The sequence below is a fragment of the Diceros bicornis genome, chromosome 12 (assembly GCF_020826845.1).
Source record: "Diceros bicornis minor isolate mBicDic1 chromosome 12, mDicBic1.mat.cur, whole genome shotgun sequence".
Taxonomy (NCBI): Eukaryota; Metazoa; Chordata; class Mammalia; order Perissodactyla; family Rhinocerotidae; genus Diceros; species Diceros bicornis.
This window is the reverse complement of record NC_080751.1, coordinates 65,801,446-65,820,175: the sequence shown is the minus strand read 5'-3', so window position 1 is coordinate 65,820,175 and position 18,730 is coordinate 65,801,446. Positions and strand designations below refer to the sequence as shown.

Below are 18,730 nucleotides of genomic sequence, written 5' to 3'. Positions count from 1 at the left end.
TATGCTAGATGTTACCATTGGCAGAAACTGGGTGAACGGTATAAGAGATCTTGCTGTATTATTTCCTATAATTAAACGTGAATTTAAAATTATCTTAAAATAAAAAGTTAAAAAATATTTAAAAACTGGAAAACTCTGCAAAACTTCAGCTCTTTGGAGAATGCAAAAGGTCTGACAATACTCAGCATTTTTGTGAACACATTTTAGGGTCACAGAAGGACTAGCCTAATGTGAATACTCAAATTAGTGCAGAGAAGTTAGTTAAGTCTCATTACTGAATTCCTAAAAGTAAGGGTCTCAGTGGAAGGTAAGTGACTCATCTCAGCAATTTACACCTCTGGCTTTGATTTTTGCACCTGAAGGCCACAGAGGTTTTGGGTGTTATCATCACAACCCAGGCAAACCAGTCTGCAGGGCTGTTCAAAATCACAGAGTTTCAGCACAACGCTGCACATCAAACACACAGACCCAAGTGTCATGGAGGTAAATTAGCGCCTTTTAAAAACTACTTGGGTGTTGCAACATTCCCATTTGGTTTCTTACTTTGATAGTCAGTGTGTGTGGGGTGGGGGGTTGGGGGGTTAGCCGTTAGGGAGCCCCAGCTCTAGTTGCAGTTCTAACAGATGCATTTGAGATAAAGAATCTTAAAAACGAAAACTGATATACTCGCCTATGGAATTCAGGAGTGCATCAAGAGAGCTCTGCACAGGATGAATATGGAAAGACAATGTATAACACATCACTGTTTTATTCTCGAAGCGGTCCATGGGAAATTTTAGTGGCAATACCTAAGCAGAGATACTAATACAATGTACAATGGTGCTAAGAAAAAAAAAAGCACTGAAAATATGCACCCTGATTTTCTTTAGTTTTATCTTCCTGATTCCTTAGATGTACACTCAAAGATAGGCTAAGGAAAAAAATCTCACTGTAATTCTTAGTTTCTTGTAAATTCCCAACATTGTGCAACTTTCATTTCAGCACAGATAACAGGGAGGCTACTAGCAGACAAGTCCCTTCAATCCCCTACTTCAGTCCAGTTTCCAAAGAGGCCCCTATAATGACCAATTATCAGTGATAATGAAGGGTACTCACAAAACCTTTACAGAAGCTTCACATTATTTTGAAAATACATCTAAGTGAATAAAGGCATTAGATTTTTCTCATTTTGTTCATTATGACTGTTTCCAAATGCGATTGTGTTCTACTTTCTGGAACCGTATACGTAACTTTCTGTATCCTTTGTCATTAACAAAATTTTTTATCAATGACATATTTTCATCAATCTCTTCACTGTCTTGTATGGCAAGCATGTACCTCCGCTCTAGGATTCTCCTCCCCTCTCCGGTCCCTAGAAGGCATCCTCTTACATTTTGTTTAAAAATATATATATACACACACACAAACACACATACGTAGACATATACACGCACACATAAAATGTAAAATTATATGCATGTGTGTACACACTCACAACACAACAGGCACACATACACCCACAAATACTTCAGATGAAAGAAATGATCTCCCTACAGAAGGGTTTCAGTAAGGATCAAACAACTCGAATTCATTAAAACACAACCCTGAGCTATCTCATCCTAAAGTATAACATTTAAAAAGGGAAGTGAAAGTTTCTTCCTTAATCACGATAACAAGACAACCAGCCTTGAGGGAGGAATCTCAAGCCTTGACTTTAGAACATCACTCTTTAAGCCAAGAGGCTGTTTCAGTGGCAGCTGGGGTTGCCAGAGGAAATAAGATCTTGAGATTTCAGATGGTACCAGGAAACACTTCTCGCAGCCACTTTCTCATCTTTAATTAGTAGATAACCAAACACATACATCCAGGCACAGAAAACCTGCCTGACGCTGGAGTTCCTTCGACCCAAATTTCAAGTGGCAGGGACCAGTCCGCTAGTCCTAGGCTGCTTTGACATTTTCTTAGAGAGGCGAATATGCTGCTTCTCTAGAGAAACTGCTTTGTTTTTTGGATTTGTATTCTCACACCTACACACAGAGTCTGGTTCATGGGAGGAGTTTAGTGAATGTTTGTAAAATAAACAAATACCTACTTCCTAAACAAAACAGTAATAGCATTGTGGTCAGAGAACACTGAAGACAAAATAGTCTTAAATAAACCATGGCTATTATTCATGAGAATGACAATATTAATTCATTTCTTTGAAACCTAAACAAGACTACATCCCACCGGGACTACCTCAGCAATAGCGGTGATTTGCTCCAGTGCCACAGCGTGAAGATTCTCGTCTTGGCTCTCGAGGAGGAGTTTCAGGGATGGGAGCAGAAGGGCCTGGCTAAGCAGCAGCGAGCACAGCTCCTTCACACACTGAAACCACAAGTGCAATTATGTGAGTGAGAAAGCAAGGAAGCACGTCACATCCCTGGGCTATCCTGGCTGTGTCTTTCCACACCTTTTTCATGAGTGTGTGTGCCTGTGTGTGTATAAAGCACACATGGGACCACGCTGATTTGGTGTTTGGTACCTGCTTCACTCACTCCACAGAGTGTACTGTAAACATCTTTCCATGCTATCAGATATTCATCTATGGCACTGCTGTTAATGGCTACATATCCTATTGGATGGATTTAGAACTGTAATTTATTTTCCTAAACTCTCAGAGCCCTAGTTTCTCACAAGTAAAATGGAGGTAATTATATCAACTTTGCAGTAGGTTTTTTTTGTGAGAATAAGTGTTAATGAATAATAACGTACAATACTCATCATATACTACATGCTTAACAAACAAAAAACCCCTATTATCAATTGTTAATATTATCATCAATATCTAGTTATCATCCATGGCAACAAAGGAAATCAGCAATTTAAATATTTAAAAACCTGTTTATTATTCTAATGTCAAGGTGAACTGATTGCTTGATATATTTAATATACTCCATCTTCATGAAAACTATCTGTGGTCCAGAAAAATGAAAATGTTTCTGAATCTCCACAGATGTATTTGAATTTTATTCTCAGCCATTTATTATACTGGCCGAACTTGTCATCAGAGAGCAGGCTTTTATGTAAGATAACAAATGATAATCCTTCACAACAAAAGTATAAAAGAATAGAAAATAAATTTGCAAGCTATCCCTCCCTGCTGAGTTACGTGCTCCCTCGGTGTCCTGACTTGAGCTGTAACGTAAAGAACAGAACACGCAGCTCAAGGACCAGAGAAGGAGTGCACCCTCATCGTACACAGCAAGGGTGTGTTTTGACAGAATTGAGAATCTCTGCCCTCCGTGGCTGATCCTTCTCTTGTGCTACTCCAACAGCAGCCTATCAGAGAAGAAAAACTCAAATTGATGACATTTTCGTAACTCCTTTACATTATTATAAAGCATAGATAAAATAAGGATGACACAAAGGAGCTCCTATTGAGAGCTCAGGATAAATGTCTCTTTGAGATTCTACTCACTGTAGTTTTTTTAGCTTTCACACAGCATATCTCTGCTGGAAATCAGCAAGGCCTCCAAATTTCAGATGGAAGGTTGTGCTACACCAACTTGTGTGAAAACGGTCAATGTCAGCAGGGTAACAGTTCTGTAAAATGTGTCCTTTAAACATTAGGAATTCTAATTCAGACGAGTGCTCTGTGTGCCTTAATGCACACACAGCACAGAGAGAAGCCTCACCCAGCATCTGGGCCAAAGAGAAATGCAGATTTTGAATCTGGGATGCCAAAACCTATAGAAAATATTTGGGAGGATGAAATACAAACTCTCGTGCATGACAGTCTGGCCCAGCTGCCACACCCCAATTTGTTCCCTTCACCCTCCTCCTTGAACGTTACAGCCATGCTCCCCACCTGCACATTCCTCAGAGTGCTGCCCAGGAGACCTTCCGGCCAGATGGAATGTTCTGAATCCGTGCTGTCCAGCACGGCAGCCACAGGCCACATGTGGAAAATGAGCATTTGAGATGCGGCTAGTGCAACTGAGGAGATGCATTTTTAACTTTATTCAATTTTACTTAATTTTAGTTTTAATTGTAAAAACCACACGTGGCCAGTGGCTACCGCACAGGCAGAGGCAGCTGCAGAGTCCCGGCTCTCTCAGACCTTCGGGTCTTTGCACAGGATATAACCTCTGCTGTTTCTCTGTCTGATTATCCCCAATTTGTTTTTTAAGTCTCAGCTTAAAAAGGCACAGGAAAACCTCATCTCCGACAAAGGCCCCTCTGATTTCCCAGGTTTGGCACTCCCCGATTCTGGCTATAATTTGCAAATATTTCCTACGCTGTCATCTTGCATTACTGTAATTATTCATTTGTCTATCTGCCTCACTTGAGGGCAAGAAGATTTTTCCTTCTCTGCATTCCAAACTTGCTTGGTACATACTATACTTAAAAATATTTATATAAAGTTTCCTCTCTTAACACTCATATTTGCTTATTCAATAAGTTATCAGTAATTGGTAAACAGGTATTTCTCAGCAATTTATGATATTTAGACTAAGCATAACACTTGGCTGACCTTAGCTTTGATGAAAAATTTTATGAATTAACCTGTATACCCCTCTGAGCAGGCATAATGGATAGACGACACACAGCCAGGAAAGGACATTCAAGAATGGAGGAATTCATTTTATGTGAGCCACTGAGTACTTTTTCTCTCTTAGCTAACAGTTATTGGCTAAATACTCTGTACTTAAATACTATACTCTGCTTGTCAGGTATTTTCCCCTGTGTTGCAAGAAGCCAGTTTATTAGGAGATTTATAAAGGGAGTTGGGAGCTGCAAGAAAGGTCGAAATAGCCAGGAGAACCACAAAACATTTCATGTGGCACCTTCACAGGGCAAACCTGTCTGGCCCTCAGGACACTGAACAACAATGAGAGGTCCTGAATGAAGAGGAGCAGGTGGGCCTGGGCCCAGAGCCAGCCAGGCGTTTGTTCTCCCTGCGGACTGTGATTTACGGTGATGCCCTGGGGCATGGCCCCTATGGCCGATGGTTGTCAGAGAAGCAAGACTGGTCCACCAAACGTCCTTCTGTCCTCCCACAACCCTCCTGCTGGTCCTGGGGTATTTTGCACCCGAAGATGTTGCAGGGCCTGTAGCAGGAGCATGGGGCACGAGGCGCACAGGAATGGGTGTCATCCGATTCTAAAAATCAAGCTCTTGACATTATCAAAAGTGCCTCAGCCATGAGAGAGAACAATCACATGGAGATTCAGAAGTTGGGGGCTAGCTAGGCTCACTCATTAGCTGGGCGTCTAACTCCCACACACCCGCCCCAGAGCATCTGTGACTCCAGTTCATGCTGTGCCTCAGCGAAATCATGGACCTTCAGGGTCAGTCACAAATAGCTGGAACTTACAATTTTAAATCTGTAAATGCCAAGAACCTGTTTTATGCCAATTTTTTATTCTACATATCCCCCACTCCTGAGAATGCTTCATATATTGCCATGGATACAAGCTGAGAAGAAGGATACATTAGCTTTCAAGACTGTGAGACATGTGACCTGTGAGAAACAGTGATTTTTATCCTTCTGGTAATATTTTCCATCAGCAAAACCATCATGGCCATAAGTAAACAAGTACCATAAGCAACACTAGGCGATTACAAAAAGGCTTTCTAAAGAGTTATGAAGGAAAAAAAAAAACTCTATACATGGAACCTTAGTAGGGGGATGGGAAATGGGGATGAAAGAGAAGGTAAGTCCCTTTAAGTACCCTGTCATAGACAATTAGGCACACGCTCTTCATAAACCATGGCATAGGGCAACCAAAGGTACTGGATTAAAAAAAAGTGAGTCATGGATAATTTTACTGCTACAGTGATACTAAATATTATGGAACTCTGAAATTAAACTGTGTGGTATATATGGTAAAATAAACTTAACGAGACATTTCCATTTTGTAATAACAATGTTCCTTCCTTTGTAACAATTTTAATTTATATTTGCACACATTTGTGTGCATACCACCTGCACAGCTCCTTTAATCATGACATCCTAAGAAAAAAATCTGTAAATGTACCCAATTAAAAGATAGAAACTGAGGCAGCATAATGAAAATGAAGAAAAGTCACTGTAGCAACAGAACTCATTTGATGATAATTATCTTTCTTCTCATCGAACTGAAACAGAGAAGTGATGAAGACCTACTTAAAAATGTGGATCAACCTTCTCCTCACCCCAGAAGAATTATGGACCTATGAAAGGTAGCAAATTATGTGCTATGGAAGACGTAGTAAACGGACAGCGTCAGCTCATTCTCTTCTCAGGCTTGGAGACCTTGCGGAATAGACAGAGCCAACGTCCCCTCTGGGATCATCCAATCTAACCCCTTGTTTCAGAGACCAGAAAACAGTGGTCCAGAGAGTCTGGTGCTCTTCTCATGGTCACAGATCATGTTGTGGCCCAGTCAGGAACAGAAGAGTACAATTTCATGCATCACTAGGGCTCCTTCTGTACTATGTTCTATGTCTGATGTCCCCTGCCTTCAGGTGCCCCAGTCTAATACGGAACAGAAGCAGGTAAATCTCTTTCCATGGTGTGGTATAGGGAGTACTCTAATAGATGCGTGCTTAAGGCGCTGCGCTATCTGTATTGATGTCCTTAAAACATCTAGGAATCACCGACCAGATGATTCTGAGATCAAACAGGACCAGTGCAAATAAACTTAATGTATTACTTTATTTGTCAAAGTGCCTCAAGCTGGCTGTAGAAGCATATTAAGGAGCTGAATCATTACAGCTATTTATCTTCTCATTTAACCACCAATTCTTTTTTTTCTCATAGGAAACAGAAAGTAAAACTTACCATATACTAGTCAATAAAAAGAAGAACATCCTTTTCCTTCTTTGTCCTGGAAGGTTTCCTTAAACTTTAAATGTAATGCTAATAGGACTTACCACTGCTATGGACATTCAGATATATCTATCACCCATTCCTAGGTGGCTAAAAGATTTTAATATACATAACTGTTCTTGAAGCTTGATTACATAGCTAATGGTACGATGTCAGAGTCAAAGATGCAGTGGCCACGTTCTCGGCTAACTTACATTCCTTGCCTTAGGACTAATTACAGTAAAACCAAACCAATAAGGATATTTTAAAAAACAAACTAACAAACTTCTCTAGGCAGTGATAGAGACCCTAACACTCTTACATCTAAGACATTGATAATCTAGACTCTAGATTCTATATGCCATTCTTGAAGGAAATACCATAGAAAAGGAAGAAAATTGACAATAAAATTTAAACACCTACATAAGACAGATATTCAATATGCATACACCTCAAGTGTCGTACAAGTGGCTCATTTGGAAGTATTGATTTTTCAAGCATTCAAGCACAGAGACTTGGTTTGAGATCCACCATTTATTGCCTCAATGATCTGGAGCAAGATCCTTGCCCCCGGAGCCTCTAGTCCATCAGCTATCCAATGGAGATTAAGGACCCTCCTTACAGGTGGTGGTGAAGGTTAAATGACACAATGGAAGTGAAAGCCCCAGAGTGTTAGTAAATGTCAGTTACCGCCATTGCCACCAGCTTGTTATATAGTAACAACTGATCCTAAATTATATTTTCCTAACCTAGATTCCACAGAATAGACAGTAGGACACTTCTGGCGTTTGGTCCTGATCTAACAAGGCATGCTCTTAGCTTATGTTAAAGCAAAGATGAACCCCATTTATTTACATATTACTTACCCTGGTGGGGATAACAAAGTGTGTTGAGTTCCCACTCTGTGCAGTATGTTGAATCCGGCCATGGGTGAAACAGGTGATACAGCCATGGTCCCCACCCTCCAGGTACTCACAGTATAGCAGAGCAGCCCACAGGTAAATAAGTAGCTGATACAAGCAAATCACATACCACTGGGGTAGGGGGATGCTATTTTTTGGTGTTGGCACTTTAAATATTTTATAGAAGAATTTTGTCATTCTGGTGTTTGGAAGACTTCTTTAAATGGATAAAATATTTTAAAATTCAATCAAAAAACACTTAGCCAGTCCTTCATTCAGAAAACAATTCATTAAATGTGCATTCATAATGAGAATATTTTCCTTGAGTGATTACAATGAGGATTCAAAGAATCATATTTACAATTTTATTTCAAGTTTATCTCCTACGTGATAGAAACTTGAAAACCAATTAATCAATTCAGTTCCATTATCCAAATGCTTACATTTAAGACATGCAAATTGCTCAAACAATATACTGCTGAGTTTGGATCCAGGGCAGGGGGCTGTAATTAATATGCGCTTATTTTAGAACGTACAAATTTATATGTACATATTACAAATATTTCTGTGACACTCAAATTATGAGATCAAAGGGAACAAAGGTCAAAATGGAGGTGGCTGAGTTTTTACCTTTTTTACAGAGAATAGCTATTGTGGTTATACAATCTTATTAGAATGATGTCCGAGAGTATGTAGAAATCAGAGCGCTTTGTTACCTGCTGAGAGGAGAGCTAAAGCTACTACTACATTACCCAGTGGCCTGGTTCAGACAGAGACAACATATGAGCTACACTGACCCCTGGAACATAAACTTGAGTTAGACATAAAAGGGCATCCGAACGAATTGAAAACTGGGTTATGCTTTGGGACGTGTAAAAGGAATACTGCTTCAGAGCTCCCACAAAGAGAGAACTACCTCAAAGCATCCTTTCAGCATTGCTTTTCTTCATTTGATCTGTTACAAATTATGGGCCTTTACCTACTGATAACTTAAGCTAAATGTTCCTCAAGTACAGTCACTGATACTGCTTATAATAAACAGTTTGGATAAGGAAAAGGATACCCCCCAGGAAAGCCACTTGAAATATCCACTCACCTCTGCAGGGAGCATCTGCTTGGTATTATACAAAGAGCGACAGATTTTCAAAACTTCATTCCCCAGTCCTTCCTTGTTCTCCATTGTACACCTGGTTAGCATCACTGTAGCTAGTCTCACCCACGGGTTATGGGTTGTGCTGGTTCTAAGAGAGAAAAATGCAACGCACTGGAAATGATTAAAACTATGACAATTGTGATAAGAAATTTTAAAATAGAAAAGAAATCCAACTTTTCGAACTAAAATGCTTTTGGCAAATTGTAACCATAATCTAGATGATGTGTTCCTTCCAGTCTATCTTGTAGAAAAGGTAACCTCTTACGGAGGAAAAGGAGCTGCCTGTGATATCAACAAGAGCCCAGTAGCATGGAGGCAGTGGGTGGACGCTGATGAGCACAGGCTGCTTTGAAGCCAGAGAACTCGGGCTCACATTCTGGCTCCCTGACTTACTACTTGGGTGACTCAGGGAGGTGGTTACTTAAATACTCTCAGCCTAGTTGTATGGTTTTGAGGAAGCCACTCAACCTTCCTGGGTTTCAGTTTTTTTCATCATGAGAAGACAATTTAATGTTTCTCTTGCAGGGTTGCTTTATTTAATAAATGATGTTTGTAATTGTGAAGTATAACTCTTAATAACAGGTACATCTTACTATTTACTACCTAAATACGGGCTTTTGTTCATCATGTGATTATGGACATGACTCTGACTATGATTCTGGGGTCAGGCAGGACTAAGTGACAATAAGGGCAGGGCACAACAGAGGTCAGCTTGGGAGCACAGACTGAGGAAGAACACACACGCACATGGAGATCACACACTTTGCACTTCACATAGTTTCTTATTTCTGAAACAGAAAAGCATGCAAAAGTTTGCCTTTTGTTTCCCTTCTCTGGATGCCACTACTCCATGTTTCATAAAAACATCACAATTCACATTTCAAGAGACAAGTTAAAGGTACAGTCATTCTATGGCTCCAAGAACAGGGTACTGATTTTACTTATAATATTTTTAAATAATTTTACTATTCATTAAGAGTCTGTTGTCTCATTAGCACAGCTCTAGATTCTAGACACTAAACCCCAAAGGATGGTCCTTCCCTTAAAAAGAATTTCAATCCTCGCCCCCTGAGAAAAACGTCAAGTGCAGCAGTGACAAGGGGACTCACAATACCAGCCTTTGGCAAAGTCTTTGGGTCTCAGCTCAAACTAACAACCTGCGAGGACAAAGTACTCTGCTTATTTCAAGGTAGAAACAAAGCCCTGAGAGCGTCTGGTTGATGGAGGAATCTTACACTCAGGACTCACCTTCTACCTCCCTCTTTCCAAGCCTGAATTCAGCTCTCCGGGGTATCTCTCTAACAGGCTGTCTCACTGCAGTAGAAACCCTGGTCTGCCGGCGCAATGTGCCCTGAAGGGCAATGTGGCTTTGACAACACATATCAAAATGTATTTTTCACTAGCCAGTTGTGTTAAACTGGGTGAAAACTATCAATCTTCCATAAGTACAGGCCTATTATACTTTCCATGCATTTTCCTACAAGAGACTAAAACTAAAAAACCAAAGTTGATACTAGTAAATTAGCAGTCATGTGGATCAAGGAAATTTCTTAGTTTTTAACTTTATTGTGTTGACTGCAACATTCAGTCATTATCACACTATCCTTCCCTCCTTCTCACCTTTCCCTCTCTCTCTCCCTTTTTTTTTTTTTTTTTTTTTTGTTATTTTGGAAGTGCTGAAGTCATACATTGGATCCTCTGGAAGAAAAAAGGTACTCAAAAGTACTTTTAAGAACCTGATTTTACGGTATCCCATGATACATTCTCCTGTGCTATTCACCAATTTGAGCCAGGAAAGAAGTAGAAACAGACAACTTTATTTGCTTATCCTCTAGTTTCTCTCTTAGGTAGAGGAGACATGGCAGATAAGAGAGATTAAGCAGACTGGTAATGTTTGTTCTGATTCTAACAATTTCATAAAGGAGGTTTGTCAAACATAGGTTGGCAATTTACAGATTTCATTTCATATGTGACTACAAAAATAAGCATATACCTTTAAAAATTAAGATTTTTTGGTCTACAAATGCATTAAATGTTTTAAATGCAATAAATGTTTTAAGTGACACTGATTTTGCTTCTTGTGGGAGTGATCTGAAATGGTCAGTGTTCTAAAAGTAAAAGAAACTGTAAAAGTACAGTTAACTTATCTACTAGGTGTCATCTTTTGAATTAGAAAAATTCTGTTTAGACTGAGAGATCCATTTTGAGGGTATGAAGAAATCTACAATTCAACCCTAATGATTTCCTAAAAAAGTAAAGCATTACGACAATCTAATTACTGGGTCCCACATCCACTTCACATTATCATCACCTAGGAGTTTGTTTAGAAACTGATTCCCAGTACAGAGAGTTGGATTCAGTAAGTCAAGCGTGGGACTCTGTTTTTAACAAGCTTTCCTAGGTCCTGAAGCAGCTCTGCCAAGATAGCTGGGAACCATATGGAAATGCTGTTTCAACACACTGTCACAAGTCAAACTGAACATTTTATGATTTGAGAGCCTGTACTGTCAAGTTTCAAATAGCGAAGGTGAGAACCTATTCTTAAAAGCTACATGTCAGCATGCCATCTCTGCCATAAATGATAGAGATCTAAGAAATGCTTTTTTCCTTTCTGAAAACACTTGGTTAAAAAACAAAACAGAAACACCACTCTCCTTGGCTTGCTTCAGAACTTCCTAACAGGCTCATCCTAGGGTTAAGGTAGAGTCTTTTCCAGATGTTCTGCAGCAGTCTTAAACTGCTCAGAGAAGAACTTATTTTCAGGAAAACATGCTTCTTTAACTTCTGAGGTGCAGAGACGTGCACCAGCCCAGGGTACAAAAGTGCTTGCAGGCTGTGGGAAGAACAGGATGAGCCCTGGAGGAAACAGGCATTTGGAACAGAGGCGCAGCTGCCTCTATTTTTTGCCCACAAGGAGTAGCAGTTCATGACAGACAGCATACGTGCTCAGAGGAAATCTGGGCACTTCTTCCAAAGGAATCCTTGGCTGATGGCACAAAGACTGCACGACCACTCCAGGCAACTATGAGTTGCAGCTGCAAACTCAGCATGACATGGAGGAAACAACACAGGCTGTGAAAGCAGCCAGTAGTTGGTTAGAATTCTGCCTCCTCCACTTATTAGCTATGTGATGCTTGAAGTTACCTTCTGAGTTTCAAATCCCTCATCTATAAAACTAGATAACATCATCTTCCCGTATAGGTTTATGTGGATTGATAATATATGCAAATTTCATATAACATTGTGTGTTCTCAATAAATGGGAATTATCAATTTATTCCATATGGATTCTCAAGTTAGCACTGTAAGCTGTGTTAAGAGAGAGTCAAAAAATTTCCTGGTGAAAATACTGGAACAAAGTTATTTTGTTGACATCATATCTCAGATGTTGTTATTAAGCATTGTCTGATGTTTATGAATAAAATATTTGGATTTAGGGACAAGGAGAAATGAAAAGAAACTGCAATATTTCAAAAAAACAATTTTAATTTCCTCTATAGGCTAATATTGATTTTATACATTTCTTTTATTGGCTCTTTTGAATGTACTGAATTTTTAAAACTAAAGTCCAGACAAAAAAAATCTAATTTTATGTTAATACTTACACATGTTCACATTTCATAGGTGGCCAAGCTTGCAAGAGCAAAACCAAGTGCTGAAACTCAACCTCTTGGTGACTTGATTCCAGGAGTTCGATGAAGAGACAGTAGCGGTTCTCTTCATTCTCAACGTCAGTTATGTCCACCTGGAAGTGGAAATACACACTTCAAACTGGTGGCAAAGGCTACTGAACTGGTTTATATCAGTTCAAATCAGGGGCCGGCCAGGTGGCACAGGAGGTTAAGTGGACACGTTCCACTGTGGCCGCCCGGGTTCTCCGGTTCGGATCCCGGGCACGCACCGATACACTGCTTGGCAAGCCATGCTGTGGCAGCGTCCCATATAAAGTGGAGGAAGATGGGTACGGATGTTAGCCCAGGGCCAGTCTTCCTCAGCAGAAAGAGGAGGATTGGCAGATGTTAGCACAGGGCTGATCTTCTTCACAAAAAAAAAAAAAAAAAAGAATTCAAATCAGATTATTTTGATTAAACACTCTTGAAAATTTTTACAATGTGTGGAACAAAGATTCAACAACATCCCCCCATTATCCACCCCACCCCTCTCCCCCCACCAAAGACCTTCAAAAGCTCTATGCCTTACCTAATTTCAAACATTTATGTTATGTTATGTTTAGAACAAATCACAGGAAGGTTCTTAACGTTCTTTACCGAAATAAATTCAAACAAGTAGATTTTCACAGAACTGGCTTATTGGTATTTAATATATGTCATGTTAAAATGCTGAATTGTTTTATTTGAAATTGTAATAGTTCACCATACTCAACTATAGCTGAATTTTAAGGTTAAATTATCCTAAATGCATTTCTAATTTTCATTTTAGTATTATTATTGCTAAATCTTCTTGTTGTTTAAAAAATTTCTCTACTTTGAAACTAAAGATTTTACTAAAGTGCATTTGTCACATGACTTTTGCTATAAATCAAAATAAAGTAAAATATCCTTTATTCACTTCTCCACTTCTAATGTAAAAGAAGTCTCAGTTAAATAAAGAATACTCATTTTTCCTCTCATTGAATAACTGAATGAGATGAGGCAGTCCTAAACAAATCATATCTCCAAGCTCTGTGGGTGAAAATGTTCGCTATTTTAAGTTAAAAAGCAGTTTTAAATACAAAAGTAAGCCAAAAATCTGATTCTCCTGCTTCCTAGCCTCTCTTAATACAGATTCTCTCTATTTGGGTACATAAGACTCAGATGATGATACCTTGAAAGGATAATGAGAAAGGATGGTTACCTACATATTTGCTAAACTGTCTGTACTAATGCATGTTTCCAAACATTTAATTTAATGGCCATTCTGTCTCTGATCCCAAGTAGCCATTTGAAAAAGTCAGACCACGAATTCTGCATTTTCACAAGAACCGACATGTAATAATGAAATTACTGGTAATTACTACGGGAAGTCCTGCTCACACAGTGACCAGTCAGATCCTTCAAAACCTGCCTTAAGGCCCTATGTCGTTCTCCCATGGAATAATAACCACAAAGCATTTTATAGTTTTTAAAATAATTTTGTAATACAGTGAGTCAGCTGACCTTTACAACAGTGTTGTGTGGAGAACAGCACTGGTGTTATTAACTTCACGGCGTAGATGAGGCAACAGGCTTACCTGTCCTGGTAACATGGCTAGCAAGCAGCAGAGCCAATATATAATTATAATCAGATCAGGATGTTCTGAAACTAGAGGACTCAATAAGCTAGACAAGCTTTGAATTATTTAAATTGGTGGCCTAATTGGGAGTCTGGCAATATTTTCTCACCTAATTTACAAAGAAATGTTAAAAAAGATCTCACACTCAACACATCCATCTGTTACCACCTGACCTCACAGCTTCAACTCCTCTCCTACCTCAGGGCCTCTGAGGCGCTCTTTGTGCCCATCATGCACCCTGCTACCTCAGGAACTTGGATCTCTTTCCTCTGCCTGCACCTTCTTTCTTCAGATATCTGTATGGCTCATTCTCTCATGTCCTTCAAATTTCTCTAATGTCACCTTCTCAGAGAACACACTGCCTACCTGCCCTACCTAAAGTAGCATCCCCCACCCCTGTCTATCTCCCTCACCTTGTTTTGTCTTCCTTCTTAGCACTTACACGAATATGACATATTACATATTGTTTATTGCCTTTCTTCTTCTATAAGAATGGAAGCTCCTTGAAAACAGAGGTTTTATTTTTGAACCTGGTTTATCCCCACTACTTAAAATAATGCCTGATATGGAGTAAATGCACAGAGCTTATTGAATGAATGAGTGAGCTAAGAATGGATATACAAATGAATGAATGAAGATAATTCATCATTTATAAAATATTTCACCACAGAATAATATCAAATATCCATGGAGTTGCCTCAAATTTTTGGCTGTTCTTTTTTTATTGGCAATAGACATAAGGTTTAAAAAGAAGATGCCACGGGGGGCCGGGCCGGTGGCGCAAGTGGTTAAGTGCGCACGCTCCGCTGTGGCGGCCTGAGGTTCGCCGGTTCGGATCCTGGGCGCGCACCGACGCACTGCTTGTTAAGCCATGCTGTGGCGGCGTCCCATATAAAGTGGAGGAAGATGGGCACGGATGTTAGCCCAGGGCCAGTCTTCCTCAGCAAAAAAAGAGGAGGATTGGCAGATGTTAGCATAGGGCTGATTTCCTCACAAAAAAAAAGAGGCCACCAAGAAGGAAATCATTAAAAAAGACCCAGAGGTGGCATGTTTATTGATGTTATGTCTTAACCAATGATGCCTGTGGTTAGCTATGTGATTTCAGTTAAGTCCCTCTCTTTGAGTCTCATTTTCCTTATCTGAAAAATGGCCTCCCCAAATCCCTGAAGTCTCAGAAGTTCTGAGGAGGTGCCTGGAGGTCTGCAGAGGGGAAAAGGGTTAGTGAATGGCTGCTCTTTTCTTTCTGAGTTATAATCTATATAAGTAGAAAAGGTTTTGTGTTTAAAAAAATATTTAAAAACAATTGAATGATATGTCTCTAATGTTCCTAGCAGTGTTAATATTCCAGTTTCTATAATTAACTGTAGCATAATAAACAACAAGAAGTTTCTCCTTCATATGAAATGCAGAATCTATATGAGTTATCTGATACATACCATGAAAAGGAAGAGATTAGGAAAAAGTGATTCATATTCTCAATATCATTTAATTTTTTTCTTTTCAGAAACTATAACAGCTTATAAATTGTTAGGACATGAATTGTATCACAGGGAAGGAAAGAGAAAAGAAACTATAAATTAAACCTTTCTATGTTTGTGTTTATATTAGTGTACAAATAATAGTTTCCACTTTTAAAATGTGTTTCATCATAAATTTCTTTGTATAACAGCTTTTTCACATGTAAACAGACTTTTTAAGAGTGTGTCTTTGTCAGGTAATATTTTCTTCTGAATGTTCACCAATCATTTCAATTATTAGTAATTTACTTTTCAGAGCATTGACTCTCATGTTTAAAATACAAATGTCAAAAATATAGTAACTTACACAATTATCCATTTTATCATAAAGGATTTCAAATTGTTAAGTTACTCAGCTCTTAAGAAAACAGTTTTAATTTCTCTACCACTGTAGCCACAAATGCTTTACCTTACATGAGAGAAGAAAAAGGGCCTAAAAATGAACTTGAGTACATGTATTTTTAACACATGATGAAGAATACTTTGCTGTATAATCACTACATACTTTGATATACAAGTGCTAATCTAGGATTTGTGACCAAATATTAAAATATCTAAATTTACCAAGATAATCTAAGTTTATCTTGTTCATCATGGTCTATAAGGCTTTAAAGTAATATCTGGTAACCAAAACTCAAATGAATTTTTGTATAAAGAAAGATAAACATATGCAAGGGACTTCCAGCCTGGACAAAATCACTTTGATCCATTTTTCCCTACTTCTCTCTGCTAAACACAACTATAAACTACGGAAATAATGACAGAGACAACCAAAGGAGAACTCTTATAAGTAGTAAAAAGAAAGCAAACTAGTTTGGGACCCCAGGACTGGAGGAGCAGCACAGTAGCAGGGTGTCTTGCATCCCCTCACCCAACAGAAGGACACCGAGACCCAGTGCTTCCTCACTCCTGACCTAGAAAGAGAAGACAGGCCAGGTAAGGTCATTTTTCATGAGAGTTCCAGAAGGAAAGGAGAAAGAAGGTGGAGCTGAAAGAGTATTTTAAGAAATAATATCTATAAACTTCCCAAATTTGGTGGAAGATACAAACCTACAGATTCAAGAAGCTGAGCTAACCCCAAACAAGGTGAGCCCAAATAAATCTATGCCAAGACGCACCATAATTAAACTCCGGAAACTAGACAAAGAAGAAGTCTTGAAAGCAGCCAGAGAGATCAACACATTACCTACAGGGAGAACAACAATTTGACTAACTGGATTTCTCATCTGAGACCATGGAGGCCAGAAAGAAGTGGCACAATATTTTTCAAATGTTAAAAGAACTGTCAACTGCAAATTCTATATACAGCAAAACTATCCTTTAGGAAAAAGGAGGAAATAAAAACATTCTCAGATAAGGAAAACTAAAAGAATCTGTCACTAACAGTTCTCATCTTAAAGACTTGCTAAAAAGGAAGTTCTTCAAACAGAAAGGAAATGATAAAAGAAGGAACTATGGAGCATCAAAAGGAAGAACAAAGAATGGAAAGAGCAGAAATATGAGTAAATACAACAGACTATCCTTTTTCATGTGGGTTTTCTAAATTATATTTGATGATTAGAACAAACATGAAAACACCAACTGATACTCAAGGCAATAATATTTAAAAGTGGGAAGGTAAAGAGACCCAAATGGAAGTGATGTTTCCACATTACACTCCAAGGCAAGGATGTCCACTCCCACTACTCTTATTCAGCATCATACTAGAAGTTCCAGCTACTGCAATATGACAAGAAAAAGAAATAAAAGGCATACAGATTGAAAAGAAAAAAATAAAGTAGTATTTGCAGATAACACGGTTGTCTACACAGAAAATTCCAAGAAATCTATTTTATAAAAACCCCTAAACCCTAAACCTAGAACTAATGAATGAGTGAGCAAAGTCACAAGATACAAAATCAACACACAAAAATCAATCACATTTCTATACACTAATAACGACCACGTGAAAACTGACAATAAAAAAAATACCATTTATAACTGCCTCAAAGAAAATGAAATTTTTACATGTGCAGAATCTATAGCATAAAAATTATAAAACACTGATAAAAAAATCAAACAAGTTCTAAATAAATGAAGAGATACACAATGTTCATAGATGGAAAGACTCAACATAGTAAAGATGTCAACTCTCCCTAAACTGATCTATAGATTTAATGCAATGCTTATTAAAATCTTAGCAAGGTTTTTTCTGGATTTAGACAAGCTTTTATAAAATGTATATGGAAAAACACAGGCCCTAGAATAGCTAAAACAACCTTGACAAAGAAGAATAAACTGGGAGGAATAACTGCTCGATATCAAGACATTATTTAACTAAAGTAAGAAAGATAGTGTGGTATTGGTAGACAAAAATCAGTGGTCTAGAACAGAGAACTCAGAAATGAATATGCCCAACCAATGTCTGATCAAGGGCAAAAGCATTTTAACGGAGGACAGATAGCGTTTTCAACAAATGGTGCTGGAAGAATTAGATATACACAGGCAAAAAGAAAGAAAGAAGGAAATCTCAACCTAAATCTCACATTTTACACAAAAATTACTCAAGGTGGATAAGAGATTTAAATGTATTAAATGTAAAATGATAAAGATTTAGGGGAAAAAAATTAAGAGAAAACCTTGGGCTTGGGCTAGGCAAAGTGCCTCAGCTCATGTGACTTGCTTGAAATGTGAGGGATTCATGAAGAATTGTCTCGCAACAGTTTTTTGAGATGTTTATAACTTATCGCATTGGGAAAGAGTCCAGAACTAGCCTGTCTTACTGCCAAACTCCGTTCTTTGGAAAAGAGTATTAAACGAAGGTTCCCAAACATGGCTTTCTAGATGATGAAAGAGTTAATACTTCTTCCTTTGAAGAGTAATATTTACTTTAAAATTTAAGACACACTAAGCTAAAAAAGGTTTACACTCATATTTACTAAGCCCCCATAACAGTGACTTATGAGTTATTTTCACATACACTATTTTATGTATTCTTTTATTGTTTATTTTAGCCCTTATAATGAATTCTGTTTATTAGTTCTGGTCATTTTAAGTATTTTTCTTGGGTTTTCTAGAAATTGGAATGATAAAA

The 18,730-nt window shown here is 38.4% G+C and overlaps 1 protein-coding gene across 1 annotated transcript in view; it reads right to left on the bottom strand.

Annotated features, from left to right (window-relative positions):
* NBAS (NBAS subunit of NRZ tethering complex) overlaps positions 1 to 18,730 on the bottom strand; it is a 328,999-nt gene that overhangs the window by 9,646 nt on the left and 300,623 nt on the right. Inside the window, exons 49-51 of the mRNA XM_058551762.1 lie at positions 12,474 to 12,613; positions 8,813 to 8,957; positions 2,218 to 2,346 (exon numbers count right to left, since the gene is read on the bottom strand). Of these exons, the coding sequence (XP_058407745.1) occupies positions 2,218 to 2,346; positions 8,813 to 8,957; positions 12,474 to 12,613 (414 nt within the window). The remainder of the gene's footprint in view (positions 1 to 2,217; positions 2,347 to 8,812; positions 8,958 to 12,473; positions 12,614 to 18,730) is intronic.